This window comes from Camponotus floridanus, unplaced genomic scaffold (assembly GCF_003227725.1).
Source record: "Camponotus floridanus strain SB8 unplaced genomic scaffold, Cflo_v7.5 scaffold19, whole genome shotgun sequence".
Taxonomy (NCBI): Eukaryota; Metazoa; Arthropoda; class Insecta; order Hymenoptera; family Formicidae; genus Camponotus; species Camponotus floridanus.
Window position 1 is genome coordinate 1399392 of NW_020229314.1, and position 20276 is coordinate 1419667.

General features: G+C 28.1%; 4 protein-coding genes across 4 annotated transcripts in view; 2 read left to right on the forward strand and 2 right to left on the reverse strand.

Annotated features, from left to right (window-relative positions):
• On the forward strand, positions 1-4564 carry LOC105248247 (lysozyme). The gene is made up of 4 exons (XM_011252916.1): positions 1-61; positions 3393-3581; positions 4258-4331; positions 4424-4564. The coding sequence occupies exons 1-4, from the start codon at positions 1-3 to the stop codon at positions 4562-4564; spliced, it is 465 nt and encodes a 154-aa protein (XP_011251218.1).
• A 980-nt stretch (positions 4565-5544) lies between these two features.
• On the reverse strand, positions 5545-9062 carry LOC105248198 (nucleolar MIF4G domain-containing protein 1 homolog). The gene is made up of 8 exons (XM_011252838.3): positions 8590-9062; positions 7692-8260; positions 7218-7502; positions 6951-7138; positions 6651-6826; positions 6185-6537; positions 5947-6078; positions 5545-5835 (listed from the first exon to the last, which is right to left on the reverse strand). The coding sequence occupies exons 1-8, from the start codon at positions 8936-8938 to the stop codon at positions 5545-5547; spliced, it is 2343 nt and encodes a 780-aa protein (XP_011251140.1). The 5' UTR covers positions 8939-9062.
• A 907-nt stretch (positions 9063-9969) lies between these two features.
• Positions 9970-13496, forward strand: LOC105248248. The gene is made up of 11 exons (XM_025407868.1): positions 9970-10098; positions 10191-10318; positions 10420-10595; positions 10785-10870; positions 11090-11166; positions 11252-11409; positions 11643-11861; positions 12006-12180; positions 12265-12523; positions 13133-13287; positions 13411-13496. The coding sequence occupies exons 1-11, from the start codon at positions 10031-10033 to the stop codon at positions 13494-13496; spliced, it is 1587 nt and encodes a 528-aa protein (XP_025263653.1). The 5' UTR covers positions 9970-10030.
• Positions 13497-14386: 890 nt separating this feature from the next.
• LOC105248250 (Down syndrome cell adhesion molecule-like protein Dscam2) overlaps positions 14387-20276 on the reverse strand; it is a 100739-nt gene continuing 94849 nt past the window's right edge. The window contains exons 28-34 of the mRNA XM_025407809.1: positions 19485-19932; positions 19183-19409; positions 18943-19111; positions 18646-18809; positions 18317-18419; positions 17471-17659; positions 14387-16865 (exon numbers count right to left, since the gene is read on the reverse strand). Of these exons, the coding sequence (XP_025263594.1) occupies positions 16814-16865; positions 17471-17659; positions 18317-18419; positions 18646-18809; positions 18943-19111; positions 19183-19409; positions 19485-19932 (1352 nt within the window). The 3' untranslated portion in view covers positions 14387-16813. The remainder of the gene's footprint in view (positions 16866-17470; positions 17660-18316; positions 18420-18645; positions 18810-18942; positions 19112-19182; positions 19410-19484; positions 19933-20276) is intronic.

Here is a 20276-nt window from a genome sequence, read left to right on the forward strand (position 1 = left end):
ATGTTCGCGAGAGTTTCCTGGATCGTCGCGATATTTGTGACTCTTTGCGTTTGTATCCATGGTGAGTTATTTATATTTTTATATTTTCTATTTAAGAGAACATAATATTCATAATATGCAAATTTCCTCCAAATTGCATAAATTATAATTTAATCATTGTTATTGTAAATAAGTACAAAGTAGCGTTACGATTAACACTTATCAAATTGCGATAAATTTATAAGAAATACGAGTTAGAACGTTTAATTAAAGATATTGACAATTTAAAATAAAACAAAAATGTTGACAAAAATTTTTTTTTAATTACAAGTGATATTCTTTTAAATTTTTAAACAGTAGATGTAAAAATATAATATCTGATATTCACAATATTTGATAATTTGTTCGACTCGAGAATAATATTCAATAATTTGATTAAGAGATTATAAATAAAATTCTACAAAATTGTGCAAAATAATCGATCTTTTATCAATTAAATATCGTATTAATTCCCTTTACAATTATATATCTAAACTTATCGAATAATTAAAATTATTTCAGAATAAAAAAAAATTTCAAAATAAATTTCTATCAGTTTATAATTTGTATGCACTTTTTTGCAATTTTTTCAAATAACTGCGGCTATCCATTTTTACAATTCAAAAAATTTTTTCATTCTAAATTCCGTTTTATTTTGCACATTATGTTTATACGCGATTTAAACGATATAAGCAATAATTTATTGCTAATTTATTTAAGCAATAATTTCACCAGAATTATATATATTTTAATGCAAAGCAATTTCTCCAAGTTCTCCATTAAAGTTAAATTGCTTTGAAAGAGAGAAATCTGCAAATCTATAGAAAAAATCTACAGATTTGCAGATTTTTTTACGATTTTTTCTATCGTTCTACAAGTTCCAAGTATTTTTTTTATAACGTATCGTTAACAATAATGCGTGTCATTATTTAAAAATATTTCTATGATCGCATCCTTGGCCATCAGCCTTGAAAGCAAGAGCTCTCTTATTCTCTCTAACAAAAGATCGAGCTTCTTCTTCCCACGCACTTGTGCTAATTCTAATATCTACAATTTTATAAAGAGTATCTATTATTTTTTTAAAGAAATAATATATAATGGATTAAATATACAATATATGAAACATTTTTTAATACATATATGCTTGTTAAAAATGAAAAATTATTCGACTCTATTTTTTCTCTCTCTGAATATATCATTTTCTAATAGTTGTTAATAACTATACAACGCTACAAGTTATGTATATATAATCACCGTACTATTACGAGTCTGCTGGTCTTTCAGCAATGTTATGTTTGTCACAGAAGATGACTAATAAAATGATTATCCGATGAACTATCCGTTCTGTCTCATGTTTCTATATAAACGAGTAAAATCTTGCGCTTGAATTACGATAGATGTTATGATTATTGTTTTTTAAATGCAATTAGATGCAGTCTATTTACAATGAAATAAAAATTAAGATAACGATGAGGAGTTGTTTATTTTATTTATATGATAACTATGTTTTTTTTAGATCCGTGTTTTCTCATAAATCATATATGATAACCTCATTAAATGTAAGATTATAATAGCGATGCTGCGATTGTATGTCAACTATTACATGCGATAAAAACTTTCAACCAAAAATAAAAAATAATATTTATAAAATAAAAACATACAATATTCTTAAATCATATATTAAATGTATATCTTAATGGATCATAATTTCAGAATGCATTGTTTTAAAAATATTTAAAAAATATTATTAACGCGTATATTTTTTAAGCATTCTGGAAATACCGAATTTCGATTATGATGACGAGAGATTTATAATTATAGATAACGGTATTGACGGAAGAATCCGCGATTGGCGAATTCAAAAAACACAAAAAAGCCTTCATTAAATGATCCGTTTCTGTACTTAATTAATAAAACTTACGAAATAATTCGCGATTACAATCTAATTCAGAAAAATGCGAAACGTCAAAATTAATGGACTAAATTAAATTATTTAATTTATTGTACATTTATTTAAATTAGAATTATTGTAAATTTAGTTTATTGTAAATTGATTTAGAAAATAGAATAGGATAATTCTTCCTCGCGTTTCGTTATTTTGATAATTTATTCCAGATAATATATTCATATCATATATTTTAAAGAAAACATAAAGATGTAATAACTCGGAATACAAATATTTAAAAAGATTCTAAATATTGGACATTCATTTTCTGCTCGACCAGATTTGACTTGATATAACTTCATAATAAAAAATGACAAAGGCAAGGTACGATCTGAATATAAAATCAAACCAGAAAGGTATTCATTGTAGCACTCGTCTGAACGAGTTGTAATTTAAATTCACAGGTGGATTTGAGTTATATTTTTAACCATGACGTTGTAAAACTATACTCATATATAGATATAGGTACAATACATTAAATTAAGATGCAAATGTATGTACTGGGAGATGTCACGATCCCAAAAATGTCAATTCCGCACATATCACAGAGATCTAATCATTTTTTTAAATGTTATTCTATTTCAAAATATGTATCATCTTATAAATGATTTTAGACGATTTAGATCCTGGTTATATAAAATTCTAATAAAAAAATGACCCATTCTACAATAAATTTGTACAAAATAGAGAAATTTAACTGCTTCAATTGTCATATTTTATCATTCATTATTATTGTTATTAATTATAAATTTGACTACCTTCTCACTAAAAAACTTTTCTTCTTGATTAAACTCTTATATTAATATAGAGACGATATTTTGCAGACAAACTTGAAATAAAGTTCGTAAATATATTTTTCTTTCTATTCGCAAAATAGCATACAATTTATATGATTTTGAAGAGTCTAAAAAAAGTCTAGAAAAAGTTAATATAGAAAAGTTTTTTTTTTAAATCAAAATTATTTTCCTTCCATTTATAAATTGTTGCTACTTTAATTTTTTTTAAATTTATTATTATGTGCAGTATATTCTTCATTTAATTAGAAAGCTTAATACTAAATAAACAATACTATTATATATGTACTTCTAATAAATCATCACATGAACATCCAGATAATCAAATATCATAAATTATACATATTGCTATCATATATTACCGATACAATCATATTATTGTCAATAACTGTCAATAGTAATAAGTTGATAGTAATCTCACAGACAATTGTCCATCTAGACATCTGCTAGAATATTATAATTTTATAATTAACGATTTTTTTTATTACATATTGCTATCATATATTACCGATACAATCATATTATTGTCAATAACTGTCAATAGTAATAAGTTGATAGTAATCTCACAGACAATTGGCCTCTAGACATCTGCTAGAATATTATAATTTTATAATTAACGATTTTTTTTATTACAGCTCAATCACCGTCCAATGAAGAACCCGTGTCACAAGTCTGCTTAGGCTGCATGTGCGAAGTTGCTTCGGGATGTAACACCACTATCGGCTGTTCCGAATCACTTTGCGGACCCTTCGCTATAACATGGGGCTACTGGGCAGACGGTGGCAAACCAACTCTAAACAATGAGCCGAGCGCCACCGATGGTGGTGAGTTAATTTTTTTCTCGTAAAAAAAACTGTTTTCGAATATCTATTTGGATATAATAATTTCTATAATTCTAGTGCTTTATAGCTGTACTTTTGTTTTATTTCACTCCCCTTTCTCTTTCTCTAATAAAAAAGGCAAGTGTATTATTATACTTCGAAAAGAAAAGTGACATAAGAAAGAGTATAGACGAACGTATAGAAAGCGTAGCTAAAAAGAGAAATTCGACTAAAACTTCAAATAAAAATTATACGCATTAACTCAAGAAAATGCTGATCAGCGATCCAAGGATCTATTGTAATGTTATAGGAGCTGCTCAATCAGCGATCCAAGGATCTATTGTAATGCTATAGGAAATACAGCCTTTTGAGAATTCATAAGATTAGCTAGATAAATATAAGAATATATAAATATTTCTCTACAAAAATATTTATCCTGTTATAAAGGTTTCCTTATCAAATGTATACGTTTACTTAAAATCTGAAAAAAAATACAAAATATGTATATTTCTTTTTATACAAAGTTAAATATAATTCAAATATCTATTAAATGACTTTTTTCAATTCAGTTTCTGGAAAAAAGAAATGTAAAATTTAAATACCTATATTTAAATCATATAAAAACAAATAGAAATTTTATAACAATAATATATAATTTTTTTCTTTTTTTCATTTTTAGCTTATCCCCGATGTGTCAACGATCCCTATTGCGCTGCTCGTACGATACAAGGCTACATGAGCAAATTCGGTCAGGTAGGATCAGTTTTGCATCGATATACATAGATATAAAATAATACTCGATATTATCATTGCTATGTAACATTTTTTATACATTTATTGAACAGGACTGCACTGGAAACGGAGTGATCGATTGCGACGATTATTTGCGTATTCATTATTTGGGCGCATATGGCTGTACCGGTCAATTAAGCAATAAACTCGAAAAGAGATACAAATTGTGTATAGCAACATTTGGGAACCAATAATACATGCATATCATCTATTGGAAAATTTAAATACATACCATTAATTATCATTATGCACAATATGCATTATACACATGAATATCTGATAGATATATTTTTAGCAAATATTTGAAATCATTAATTTTAAATGCACAGCAAGAATGTTTGACATATAATTGAAATGTTATTAAGATCTGACATATATAGCTCATAAGTAATCAGAAATGTGCAATTTTATATAAAATCATGATATATATATAAAATACAAATGCATTTATATGAAACTATGGCATGCATTATCATTTGTTTTGAACTAATATACAATATACAATTAATATACAATTAATAATTATAAATTTCAATCTTTGTAAATATATATATATATATATATATATATATATATATATATATATTATATCAATATATAATTTTATTAAAGCTAGATGTTTTTGCGCTAGTTGTAAAGATTGTTCAAAATCAATATTCTCAGTTTTAGAATAAAATCATAAATTGTTCTTTGGCTGTTTAAAGTTTTTTTTTACCTGATTAGTGTTATTTATATTTGCAATGAGCTTTTAGTCTTTTCATATTTCAATCGTTTTTTCTTATATTTGTATACATTATTCTTTTCAATAAGTTATCAAAATCAATTATAATTACATTAAATTAAAATATTCTATCTAAATAATAAGATTATATGAAAAATCAACAGATATTGTGCAATAAATACTATACAATCATAAACATGTGTTAAAATATGAACAATCATAAACATGTGTTAAAATATTTGTTATCTTTGTGTTTTTATCTAAAGTTTATTTTTAGATCGATTTGTTTTTTTCTCCTTTTTGTACATTACATATGTTTTTTTATAATTGTAAAAAAGTATATAAATATTGATGAAAGAATATGTATTACACATTTATACATATTTACAAAATGTTACATATATAAAATATAAATTTTTGACATATGTATATAATCCATCATTTATCAAATCTTTAAAATATAAGTTTCGATTCTCGAGTACTTAAAATTTTATCTACTATTTCTGCCCGTTTTTTCAATAATTCACTTTTTTGCTGCATATTTTCAGTAGCATCGATATTTTTTACGAGGAAATGATTTATGAATAATCTAAGACTTTCTCTAAAAGTTTGCAACTTTGGAGATAAGGATATTCTTCCAAACACGTCTAAACAAGTTTCTTCATTTTCATGTAATAATATTCCTAACATAATTTGTCGTATAAGCCTCATTGTTAGTTTATCTAATTCCATAAATTGGATCACCTGAAATTATCAAAAGAAGTACAATAATAACAGCAATATTAATATAAATATAATAACAAAAATGCTGCAAAAAATAAATAAATATCGAATATACAATACAAATTTACATACTTTTAAAACAGAAAGAGGGAGACCTTTGTCTAAAAACAAGTGGGTCAAGAACTTTGCTAAATTTGTTAGCTGTTTTGTTTTTAAATCTTCTAATGTCTTCAATTTGTCCCACAATGCATATTGTATAGTTAACTACAAAAATTAAACATAACAATTATTATAAAGTCATAATTATTATTAAAATAAAAAATAAAAAGAAAAAAGTTCTTTGTGCATAAAATATATTACATTTATATACCTGATATTTTCTATCAGAATCACATAGCCTTTGCGCTAGTACGGCATAATAAGGATTAAATTTTTTTTCTTGAATGCAGCAATTGAGGATGACATAAATTACTTCTCTTTGCTGCTGATTTTTCAAACTAAGATGATGAATCTTTTCAAACGCGTCTAAATAATCTTCAGCTGTCATTAGTACGCAAAAGATATCTCTTCTAATATCAGTATTCATCCTTTGTTTTCGTGCCAATTCCAATATTTTCTCACTGTATTTTTGTTTCTTGTCTTCTGAAGTTTTTTCAACTTTACCAATATCCCTGAGACCGGACCAGGCTGATCCTATTATCCACCATTTTCCTCTTTCATCAACTAAAAAAGAAAATATAAATACTTGATATAAATTTGACATTTATAAAAATATAATTTACCTATATATGTATATATTTTTCCATCATATTATATAATATTATTTTTCCCTTTACCTTCTAATAAGTCTTCCAGAGTTACATTAAATTGTGTGACACTATTACCCTTATGGATAAAATTTTTTATAATTTTTTTCAAATGTTCTATCTGAGATGGATCATATTGAGATATTTTGCTCATATTATTATTTTTCAATGCCAGTAATATCTCTAACATAAACTTGACTCTCAAACTATAAATATAATAAGACATACAAATATAATGAAAATAAAAAATACAAAGAGAAATGCAAATTTACACAATAATTAGCAAAGCAATTCAGAAATATTTATTACATCGAGAAATATAAAACTCACTTTTCTACAGTTGCATTGTTTGCCTTTTGTTGCAAATTTAATATCAGATCTTTCATTGCAGTTGGATCATCTTTTCTTAATTGAAAGCCCACTGTTTTCAAAATCAGCAAAATTAGTTCAATCTCTTTCTCTGTGAATTTTTCTGCCAATTTCTCTAATATTTGATACAAAAGTCGATGACCATATACCTAAAAAAAATAAAATTGTATAAGAATTGTATGTAAAAATTATTTGTTTTTAATTATATTGTTGTTAACCATATTTTACCTTGAAATTATAAAGATGTGAAATTATAAGAATTAAATTATCTAATTCCTTATTCTCAACACAGTGAGATTCTTCCAACATCTGATGAAGCTTTCTTACAATAGTCAATAAAAAATGTGCACCAACTTCTGTACCAATATTTGCATGTAATATAGTAATCAACATCATATGTTCACAGATAAGTCGATCTGGAGTTAATACTGGTGCAACTATACTTTCTATCATTAGTTTGGATAATATTACATTCATGTTATTGCGACTATTTGACATGTACATTTCCTCTACCTATATTAAAAATATTTACATAAATCTTTCATCACAAGAAAAATTGACATCTCTTTTAATAAAAATATATAATTTACAACAATATATGAATTGATAATTTGATTAATAATATGATAATTTATAATTTATGATCTTCATGTTTAACCACAAGCTATCACAAGTATAATTGCATACGCATATATTAATTACCTGATTTCCAATAGTATGCATATTTTGCTCTGCCAGTCTATTTAGGATACCTTTCAATTGTCTTTCCAATCTATGAACTTTTTCACCACTGACAGAAATGTCGATGCTTGTAATGCGTGCACCAGGTGGTACATATTTCTTTGATACAATATTACCCTTCTTGTCTCTTTGTCTACCATAAATATCTTCCCACAAGCCTTCATTATCATCTGATTGCTCTACTGTAACATGCCTCGATTCTTCATCTTCTGTCTCATCCTTATCACTTAAATATTCCTCAGTTTCATTTATATCATGTGTCTCTTCTGGAGCAATTTCTTCATTATCATCTCGATCTGAATTTTCATCAGTTGAAAGATTTTCCATATTCATATCTTGCTCAAAATCTTTGTCAATATCTTTGTTATTTTCTCCTTCAAATTTTTCACTTTCATCCTCGACATCATTTTCAGCACCAATAGCTAGATTTAAATCTTCTTCAAATTCTGTGTTCAATCCAGTTTCTAATAACTGTTTATCAGTTTCAACCAAATGACTCCTATTCTCAGAATCACAAAAATCTAAAAGATCTATATATAATTGAGTTAAAGGTATATAAATTATTTGTGATCATTGTGATAGTATAAACGTATTTAATGCATAAAAATATATTGCAAGTTTATTTAAGAATACGTAAAAAATTAATAAAATCAAGAATAATTTAAGATATATAAATATATAGATAATATCCATAAAACTTTTATATTTGCTATAAAATATAGAAATATAAGTTTATTGAGATTACTTCAATAAATTTTATATTAAAATATATTGAAATTATATAAAATATACATAAAATTATATTCTTGAAAACGCGAGAAGAAATTATACATGAGATCTTATAAATTATAAAGGATACAGTCTAAACCATCCGATACGAAAGACTTTGGAGTGGATTTGCTATTTCGTTTGTTCAACTTTAATCGTTTCTCTAATTGTTTAATCATTTTGTCTTCTTCTTGATTGGCCTGTTTCAATTGTTCCATTTTTTGTTTTTTCGCTTTTACTTCTATCTTTTCTTCCTTCATAGCTTTAGGTCTTCGTCGTTTTTGCGCCTTCGTTGATGGCGTTTGTTCAATATTGCTCTGTTCTTGATTTTTATTTTTCTTTTGATAAAATGCTGCTCTATTTAATTTCTTTTGTTGTCTCTTTTCTTTGCGTAATATTTTCCGCGTTTTCTCCGCTGGTTTAGTCTTGACACGTCCCATTTTGCAGGTAAAAGTTAACTTTACAGTTTTAACCTCGCAATTCAGTACACAACACGTGTTTTCATCTGCGCCTACATCATGCAACCATGACTACCAACAATCATGATGCACGAATGTCAAGATACGACACCTCACGACTCGTTTTATTCAGAAACTGTTATCTAGAATTGCGTTCGAAAAATTATTAAGGATGTTTTCAAAAATTGTACGTGTAAAGTAGCGTTTAATTGGCCAACGAAGAAATCTTTTTATCGCGATTGATCAATCGAAACGTTGTTCCGATGAAAATGGATTTTCGAACGCAATTCTCGCAAAATGTTCTCGGCGCGCGTTTCATCAATTTAAAAATTGTAGTCTTTTGTTTTTCGGAGAAGAGTGTGTGCTCTACTTTTCACGAAATTGCGAAATTGCTCACACATCGGATTACAAAGAAAAGAGAAAGGATTTGACTTATTGTGAAGAAAAAAGTGCATATAAAAGGTATAATTATCTAATAATAAAGATCAGAAAAATCTCTAATTTATTATTTCCTTAGTTATATTGGATCAAGTATATTGGAGCAAGAAAATTCGAAAGATTCTCTAATTAGCGGATTAATGGCCGTTTCTGCCAACGTCGTTTAATTTTAATATTAGCTTAACTCATTTTTTTCTTTTTCTAAAGGAACATTAGAAAGAGACGAAGAGCGAGTTTAATCTAAGATTAAAGTAAAAACGAGGTAGAACAGGCATAAGAGCCACTTCAGGCCAATTAATTTAATATAATATTTGCAATATTTATAATTTATTTGTTATAATATTTGATATAATATTTATTATTGATATAGTCAATTTTTTTGTACATGGAAAAAATGAAATTAAAAATGAATGAATTATATTCAGAAATTTTATAATAGATATCGTTATTACAGCTGAATAATTATTGTCATCTTTTTATTTTAATTAATTTTTATCATAATTTTCTTCTGTTATTTATAAGTGAATCTATTTCTTTACTCTGCAATTTTTAATTTTCTAGATGCCTTCTTTACCAATTCAAATACTCTCCCATCCACGAAAGGATGATCTAATTATTTGTTGGTTTGCTGCAACAATGAGTGAGAAATCATTTAAGAAACGTTATAAATATGCTATTAACATGATAAATTGCGTGGAAGTTTGGTATATTATTTATTATGATTGCTATTTCTATATTTAATATTCAAATATTTAAATCTTCTCTAATTTGCAATATTTTATCAATCGTATTACAGCGGAGAGATTGAGGAAGTAATACAAAATAGCAGTGGAAGGAATAAAATAAGATTCAGTTTGCATCTGTTATCGCAATTGATGTATGGTGTAACTAAACTTCACTCATACCAGACTTCGTATTTTGAGAGTAAATTTAGCTCACAATATATATTTATAATAATAATTATTATTAGACTAAACTAATTATTTATTGCTTAATTTAATATATATAATTTTATCATATTTCAGAAGAAATTCTTGAAACTCAGCTAAAACTTAGTGTAGTACTGCAAAAAGAAGATGTTGTAACGAACCTTGAGAATTTTCCATTTGAACTATCTTTGAGAGAAGAAGATCCTCAATTGGATGAAAATTTACATTACTTACATTTACATAAAGATCTGGATCATGGATTACAAATGATGGTAAGTGGTGCTTATACAAATTAATTAAATGACTAGAAGGAGTATATTTTTAATAAATTTTGTATATCCTTAAATATTAAAATTTTAAGTTTTGAGCTATTTCTTACTATTTCCTTTCAAATCTTTGGTTCTTTGATTATAAACTTTGCTGACTTCATATAAACCTTGATTTTCTTTCTATTCACACAGATGGAAAATGCGCACCAATTTGAAAATTTTGGCACTTTGAAGAGTTTGACCGACAAAGAATTGGACAATGCGTTTGAACATGATATGTTAGTTCCTTTCTAAATTTTTTAATTTTTTCCCTATGTCATAATAACTTATCCTTTAATCCTAATTTAATGCAATTCTTTTACAAAGTACAATAATGAAGTTTACATTGTTGACTTTTCTTTTAATTATTCTTAATTTTTCTTTGCTTTTATATCTTAATATAAAAATTAATTTACAATGTATTTAATATAAAGACATATCAATACCTTGTTTTACAGTAATCTGGAAAGATTGCGGATCATAGATTTTGACCAAGAAAGACAGGGCGAAATTCATGATATAGAAATTACAGAAGGTAGATAAGTATTTAAGTTAATAACATTATAATAACATTATATATTGTATTTTATATTTAAATTAAATTATTTATTTTGGTGAAGAAATTCACCAAGAAAGACATTCATCTCAGACAAGCCATAGCCCATTACTTGTGGATGTAGCTTATACAAAAACTAAATCCAAGGATTTATCTTTGACTCCACAAAAACGAGGGTCACAAGTTCATCCGCAGGTGGAAACACCTACAAAGAGAAGATGTGTATGTATTTATGATAATTTTCTTTTTGAGTTAAAAGACAATGTTAATATTTTGAGTGCGTATATTGGAGATAAGGTATAACTAAGACTAATAATGACTTGAAAGTTTTGAAAAATTAAGTAATCTCGATTATCTTTAGTTTAATGTAAATGATCATTATATGTTATTTGCATAGTTTTTCTGCATAGTAATTCTGCTTCTTATATAACATTTTTTTATATTACATTTTACAGCTATCTTTTGAGGATACAATGGTTGCACCTGTTGCAGAAGATGTAACTATTGAAGAAATAACAGCAGCAGTACTGCGACAGCAGATAGAACCGCAACTTCAACCTTTAGATTCAAAATTTCTTGTAACAAAAAAATCAAAAAAGATAATTGATAAGAATATTATTTTGAACCCACAATTATTTAAAAAAAAATGTCAAGATGTAAATTATAACTGCAAAGTAAGTTTGTATAATTTTGTAAAAAATATATATATACATATATAAATTTGTTAAAGTTTGAAAGATAAAAATCAAATCTAAATCAAATTTAAACATTTTAATTTGATAAAAATTTCCAAAGTTCTGACCAGATCTTACTTTTAGAAATCCGAAATAGTACAAAAACATCGCTCTATAGCAAATGAACTGTTAAAGCAACCTTCACGCTTGGAACATAAAAAATGGGCGGCCAGTTTATGTGATCTCTTTAAAAACCATATCATCGGAGAATTTAAATCCAGCGCAAACGAAAACATCAAACCTATTGGATTGACAGAAAGTACATTTATATTTAAACACTTATAAAATATAATTGTATTGCATTATTATGAGAATAAATTTATATGCATCTCTTTACTTTTAGTCACAGAAGCGATACGCGCAGATGAAACTGCAAGCAAGCTAAATCTGCCTACAGAATTAAGTACATTCGGACAAGATGCTATGACTAATGGTTCTACTTTAGTTACCATCGCGAACATTGATCCCAATAATCGTTATCTCAATGATCAAGATGTTGCTCAGGAAACATTAGCGCAAGAAATGCTACCAACTCAAACAGTTGGAGCAAAAGAGATAATACCAGAAACGCTTGATATTTCAGAAGCAGGCATTTCAAAAGAGTTCGTATTATTAACAACACGCGTAGAAATCAATTATATATTTATATAAGTTAACAAAACAAAATTTAAGAGATTTAATTATTTCGTTCTTTCAAATTTCTCACATCTTAACATCTTCTAAATCTTTTAATTCCGATTCAATGTATGTGTCGATATATCTTTAATATCTTTTTAACATTTCCAAATTTCTTGATATTTATTTATTAAATAAAATATCAACATCATTCAACATAAGTAGAACATAGTAGATATAAACAAGACTGATAAAACGTTAGAAAATATAGTAATTTTAATGGAGAGACAATATTTGAAAAAAATGATCATATTCTAAAATCTCCTTCAATACTTTAGTATTTTGAAATTTCCTTTTCAAAAAATAAAAGGTCGAACTCGATACAACAACTTTTTAAATTATACTTCACATTCGAAATATAGATACTTGAAAGAAATAAAAATCATTAATTTAGAGAAATTGAAAAGAATTTTTACTTATTTTATCTTAAAAATTTTGATAAATTCTTTTTTAACACATAATTACTTCAAGTTTAATTATGAACTTTAATTAGAAAAGAGCTATTTAATATTCAATAAAAATATTGTTTTTATTAGGTCAAATGAAATTTCGCAAGCATCTCTGAATCACCATGACATTTTGGCTATATTGGAGTCTTTATGGTGCGATCAGGAATGTGTTAAGTTTAATGAACTTGCGCCCGAGACATACTCGGCAAAAGATAAGACTACGATTTTCCAAATTCTGCTCGGTAAGTATTTTTTTAATCGCATTTTTATCATCTAAAAATTCATCGCCCATCGCATCATATACCAATATCTAATACTAAAATAATGATATGTGACATGTCATTAATAAAATATCTACAATATAGAGCTTCATGCTGGACAAAAGATAATTTTGATGCAAAAAGATTGCTATGATACTCTGTGGATTCGAAAATACGAGGATTTCGACTAAATAATATTACTAAAATGAACATTAAAAAGACAAACAATTTTCTAATATCATTGTTTGTATTAATATACAATAACATTAGAAAATTGTTTGTCTTTTTCTAGAATTAATGTTCTAAATTGTTTATATAAATTAATGTTAATTGCATGTTTTTCACATTACAATTTTATATAAGGATTATTTCAATACGAGAATTTTTTCTCTTCATATTCATTGAAAACGAATGTGAATTTTTTTCTATTCTGCAATGAGTTCTCATTACTAGTCATTATAGTTAGTATTATTTAGCTATAAATATATGTATATGCTAAATAATATTAATCGTAATTAGTATATATATATATATTTATATATATATATGTTACTCACATTAAAGGCTTTAATGTTTAATTAGATGGGAAAAGGTGAATATATATAATCATATTTCATTATATTATAATTTAAGTTAGAATTATCGTCTTTTTATTACGTTATCATAATATTTCAGATATTAGCTAACTTGGAACTTAGCTTTTTTTATTAAAAAAAAATAGTTTAATTTGATGAATGGCATCTATTATCTATTTCTGTTTTTAAAAATTTTAATTTATTTTAAAAAATTATAATAAAAAATTATAGTGCATACATCATAAGTTTTATCTGAAATAAATATTTACGTATTTATTGTATTATATTATTAGTAAAATTTCAATTATGATTCACACATACAGTTACATAATATTTAATTTTTAATTCTTAATCAAAAATATATTCTGATATTCCTTTTATGTAGATATTTTATTTCTTGCTATATTTTTATATTTGTCTCAATCTAAATTAAAAATTTTAAAATCTACATGGATTAATAAAATTGGACGTGTTAGGGAAGGAAATTATATTACTGAAATATTTTATGAAATCAATGGTACATATACAAAACCTTTAGAACAACTGCGTATCATATTTTTTCTTTTTATTTTTTTATATTCTTTTCTCTCATGGGTGTATACATATTTCTTAGTAGATCGTTCTTTCGGCGTATACAAATTTCAGAATTGTCTCAAAATGGCTTTTTTTACTAAATTTTTTCGTCATGTATTGTTTTTATTTTGTTCCGCATTTTTTTTTATTTCAATTATTTAAATGGACAGTCTTGCTTTTACAATTCTATTTGCTCGATGAATTAAGACATTTACACATATACGCTTTCGTTTTTCAAAATGATCTATTTTACATTTATCCAAACTTGTTCAACGGATAATCTTGCTTTTACGATTGCGATTGGGTGATGAAATAAAACATGCACGTATTTTCTCTCTCTCTCTCTAAAAATTATTCGTACTCTAAACAGAGGATGTCTTACCCTGCCGAAAATAAATGAATTACAATAAACTGACAATTTTTAAATAGTTTTTTTAATTTCAAAGAAATTAAGAATCCAATTTTACAGAGTAGATTTTTTTCTCAATTCTTTTTATTACAAGAAATGAGTGAATTCATTTTATTACAAGAATTCTTTTTTTGAATTCTTGTAATATTATGATATCGATTATGATGAGCTCGCACATATTTTTGTCCTCCAAAATGAGCGCGTTCGATAATCTCGAAAAATCGCATTCTAATCATGTCATTTATGTCATTTATATATATACATATTGCATTTACGCGATAATTCGCTATAAAGTAATAAGGGACACATATTGTAAATTTTCATAAAGTTCTTATAGAGACTTATCCACGTTTATAATGCCTTAATAAAAACAGCCAACGAGATAATTTTATATAAGCAAGTCTTTATCTCTCTTTTTTTTAAATAAAGAAAAAAAGAAAAAAGAAAAAAGATGGAAGAAATCGTCGCGTGTTATGCGTGTCTCCGGTTTTTGGCGTGATCGAAAAATGTCGCTTGGTCCGAACCGTTGGACTAACCGTTTACTTTCTTTGGCAGAAATCAATGTAAGCGTATTCTGTTCACGTTAATCTCAGTCTCACTTTACAGAAGAGATCTTCGAGATGAAAACGAGACGCCGAATCTTCGGCGAGAAGCTATGATTTTTATCGAGATCGCGCTATGCTAATACGATCTTCTCGACTTTGTCGGCAAATAGATACTAATTGTAAGACTCTCTGCGTACGCATGATATTTCATAATCGCTAGCGAATTTTACGACCACATCGATAAAGTGTCGTTTCGTGAAGAGCGTTTATTTACATAGTTAAGGCGCTAGTCGCTTATTCGAAGGATCGATTCGTAAATACTATTTAATATAGCGCACAAATACGTTGAATTAGGATAGAACGGAACACATTCGTGTCTTCCTTGTTCTCCCAGATTCTTTTTTTACAACGTTCTTAAATACTAAGCTAGAGAATTGGCACTATTTGAAAAATTGTTTACGGAAAGTCGATTTTAAAATCAGATTAATCGAATCATATCGCGCACTTTTAAGAATATTTCAAATCGAGAAGAATCGAAAAATTTGTAGGAAATGATGTTCGATGATATTTCGTAATTTTAGAATTTAATTCAACACAATATATATAACTGCCTGCCATTTCTTTTTAATTAATTGACCTATGTTTTTATTCGGGGTAACATGTAACGCTGCGAAGACGTTGCAACATTTTTAAAATCTTTTAAATTGTAATACTCTCATTCCCGATAATCGATCATTCTTACATTCGTACATCGAATGGCTCGTTAATAAATATAGATCGTACTAATAAAGCGGAGGTACTCGTATGGAAGTTGGCGTTCACCCTGTATATCAATAGTTGGTCGTCGCGAAAGAAATGGATCGGTCAATCACACTTTTTTTTTTTTATCATATAATCACGTTTCGTAAGGTAATATAATCGTAATTCGGCAATAGAAAGAATAGAAAAATTGTAATTCGCTGATAGAAAATGCTATCAAAAACGTATATTAATCATCGAATGTTTGTTTCCCCTTGTTCCTCGATTAATCATATATCGCTGAAAATTGGTGTTTTCCTCAGGATTCTCTTTCGGCGCGATATCGTACGTGGTACATACAGGGTTACGTGTGTACGAAGGCCTTGTTTTATATATATTAACGGCAGTATTTTTTTGGTGCAGATGTAGCATTAATTGAGACGTCTCTTCGACGAATAGACCTGAGAGTCTCTGCTGTCACTCTTTCTCTCTCTCTCACTTTGTCAATTGAATTGTCTTTGGACATATATTGCTCTACCAATCTTTTTAAGATTTTCTTTTTAAATTTCCGTCAACGACGATAGTTTTAAGAAGGGATTTGTTATCTCTCTTTCTAAATAACATTAAATCGTCCGGCGAAGATACCAAGTCGAACCAGCGAATCTCGATCATACGTGTATAGTGAATTCTTGTCTCTCTTGCTCTTTTCTTTGCTGATATCTGTAACAGACAATGTGCATCCGTCCTCAAAAATACATAATTTCATTGTTTATGTATTTTTGCAACATTCATTTTTTTCACAAGCGATTAGATATTTTTAAATCGGATATTTTATCGATTCTCGATAAAATCATTTTTCGTAGATGAATTAATAATTACGATATTTTCATCTTATACAGAGAGTGCTCCCTCTAAATGTTTCATCTCTCGTTTCTTGCCTAATAATCGATTAATTATTTTTGATATAGTTAAAATAAAATTATAATAATTACATTAATATATAATTATATTAATATATTTTATAATAATTTTATATAATAATTATATTAATATATATTTTATAATAAATTATAAAAATTATATTAATAAAAATAAAATTATTTTTGTAAAATTATTAAAGTCTCGCGAAATATTTTCAGTTGAAAGAGATAAAACTATCAATAAACGATCACTAAATGATCATCATTCTTCTCGCTTCAATATTATTATAATATAAAGCGATGATATACACCACAACATTCTGTATACAAGCTTGCAATTTTCGGGGGTTCAACTGATCTCAACTACTTGATGCTTAACTGATTTACGGAGACTCATGTCGATACCTAGCGAGCATAGATTCGACGGCCTCGATCGGGAGTCTGCCCAAACTGCCGCCGTGACGAGTTCCGGTTGACAGACCTTGCCATTCACGATCGCGCTCGCGATCACGATCACGGTCGCATTCCACGTCGCTTAATTCACGGCTGTCGCTGAACCCGCTGGGCGGCAATAGTGTCATATCCTCTACCGAACTGTCAAATAGATAAAAGGATACATTTATCAAATCAAATGAGAAGTCTAAAGAATTGTGAGAAACCATCGTCTGAATAAAAAGATTGATAAAAGCTTCGATTTAATCTGATTCATACAGTTCGATTTATTTGATACATTTTAGGATGTTTATTGATTGATAATTTTATTATTAAGAATATCTCTCTGATGTTGTCGAGATTCAATATAAAATAAGATTATATATTTCGTACGTCAATTATGTAAAGATTCAATTGAATTTTCTGGTGATGGTAGAAATTATCGAACAATTATCTTTTAAAAAAAAAGTAGCGCATATTAAAACATCTGATATATTTCATTTTTTTTTATCGCATAAGATACGAGGCTCAATAAAGCGAAAATTTAATGATCATCTTCAGAATGTATTTCGTTCAATAATAGTAGTGACATAAATATATCAGTATTTGTATATCATAAAAAAATTTTTAATTATATTTAATTAATTTTAATTATATTTAATTTATATATATTTATTTTAATTATATTTAATTAATTTTATTTAATTATATTTTAATTATATAGATTCGCATTCTTGTGCCTCTTTCTCACGTCGATGTGAAACCGATATCGAAAAGTCAAAACTGAGTGCTATGTGGAAACAAACAAACCTTGGCTACCTGCGAGTAGACCGGCTCGGTTGTCGGCTTCGTCGTCTCGCGAGTGAGGGCGAGCCTTCGTTGTTAGATTCCGTACTCGATTCCACACCTCGCGAAAATACATCTGTAAAAAATCAGTCGGTGAATATCATGGTTTGTCCACACTTGGTCTGCTCCTCCCCGACATAAGTAATTTTTAAATATAATTTTGAAATAATATAATCTTTAAAAATAATATAATTTTTAAATATAATTTTTAAATAATATAATTTTTAAAAATATTAATCTCTCAATCAAGAATATATGAATATAATTATATGAATATATTCTTGATATAGATAATATATTACCTCTACAAGGCTTTACTGGAACTCTATAACTAGGCCCGGCGCATTCGCCGCAAGGACTTCCGGATGTATCGCTACCGGAGCCTTGTCGACTTGATCGTAGCTTGCTCTCGGCTTCCGCAATGCTCGGAAAGTAACGTTGCTTGTGCCACCTTGGTGTTTTTGACCTGCGCGTGAAAGAACACCAGAAAGAGGAAGAGAAAGGGAGAAAAACAAAAGGCGTAAAAGCAAAATGAGAGTTAGTATCACAAAGAATCGACAAGCTAAGGAGCGACAGGTTTTCTGGAAGAAGCCAATTACCTTTCAAATTCCACGCTAGATCTCTCGTAATCGATAGTATTGATGTCTTCGTTCTCCAAATGACCAAACGTCTTGAACTGCATCGTATAATCGAGCGTTGCCGTTGTTACCGAACGATTCTCTCTTCCAGGAACGCTAAACGTAGCGTACGGACTTATCTCGTACATTTCTGCAAAGTACACCGAGACACTTAGGAAACTGCGTTCAGGAAACGAATAGTTTGTCGCTATACAAACATACCTGATCCATGGTCGGTGGGTTTGTGATTCTCTTGCTTTACGGGTGAACTAGTGTAAACCTGATGATTGCGTCTGTTGTCACGTTCAGCAGTCGATTTGAGTTGCACGGTCGACATACAGCTGGACAAGTGATGATGTTGTTGTTGGTGCTGTTGTTGTTGAACTATTCCCAATCCTGCTTGTTGTTGTTGCTGCTGATTCGGTAATATTTCACCGAGGTAGTTCCCTCTATCAAAGAAGAAATTCGTGAAAACTTGTTGACGTGAAATAAAATTTCGAGAGGTCGAGAAGATTATGTTTTACCTGCCGCTACGTTTGAGCATGACATACCCCAGAATAACCGCGGAAACGACCAAAACGATTGCGCAAATGAGCGGAACAACTACGTATAAAACTTTGTGATTGGGTACAGTTTTTCTGATCTCGTCTTCCATGATCAAATCGTTAGGGGGACCAATACTGACTCCGCTCAACGTAGTCGTGGCGAATTCCATTTGTGTCTGAGTCGAGCCGGCATCGTTGTGCGCTGTTAAACGTAAACTGTACCACGATGCTGTCTTTAGATCACGAATTACGAGATTCTCGGTCGCTCTGCTAGCCACCAAAATCCAAGGTTCCGTGTTGATTCGCCTGCGGTATTCAACGGTGTAATGCTGAATGGGGCATCCTCCGTTAGGCCAAGATAATAAATTCAGTTTCACTGACGTGCCATTTGCCGAGATAATATCTCTTTCCTTAGGTAATAAAGGTGCTGGAATATAGATTAAGAGCTGATTAAAAGTTTCAAATGCTGTTACATTTTTTTAACAGCTAAGTTATATTAATCAAAAGTTCTAACTAGATAGATTTAATATATTAATAATTTCAATATATTTTAATTTTGTAATTTTACAGGGCAAATTAAAAACAGATGTAGATAGTTAATTTCAAGGAAAGTTCTTCGTTAAAATTTAGTTGAATACACAGAATATCAAAATTTTTCTTGGTGCGATAAGAAATTAAATAACTTCAATTCGATTTTTTAAAAATCCATTTCAAGCGAACGACTTGGATTCGATTCCCGACTTTGCGCCGATATTTTTCTTGCCTTCACTT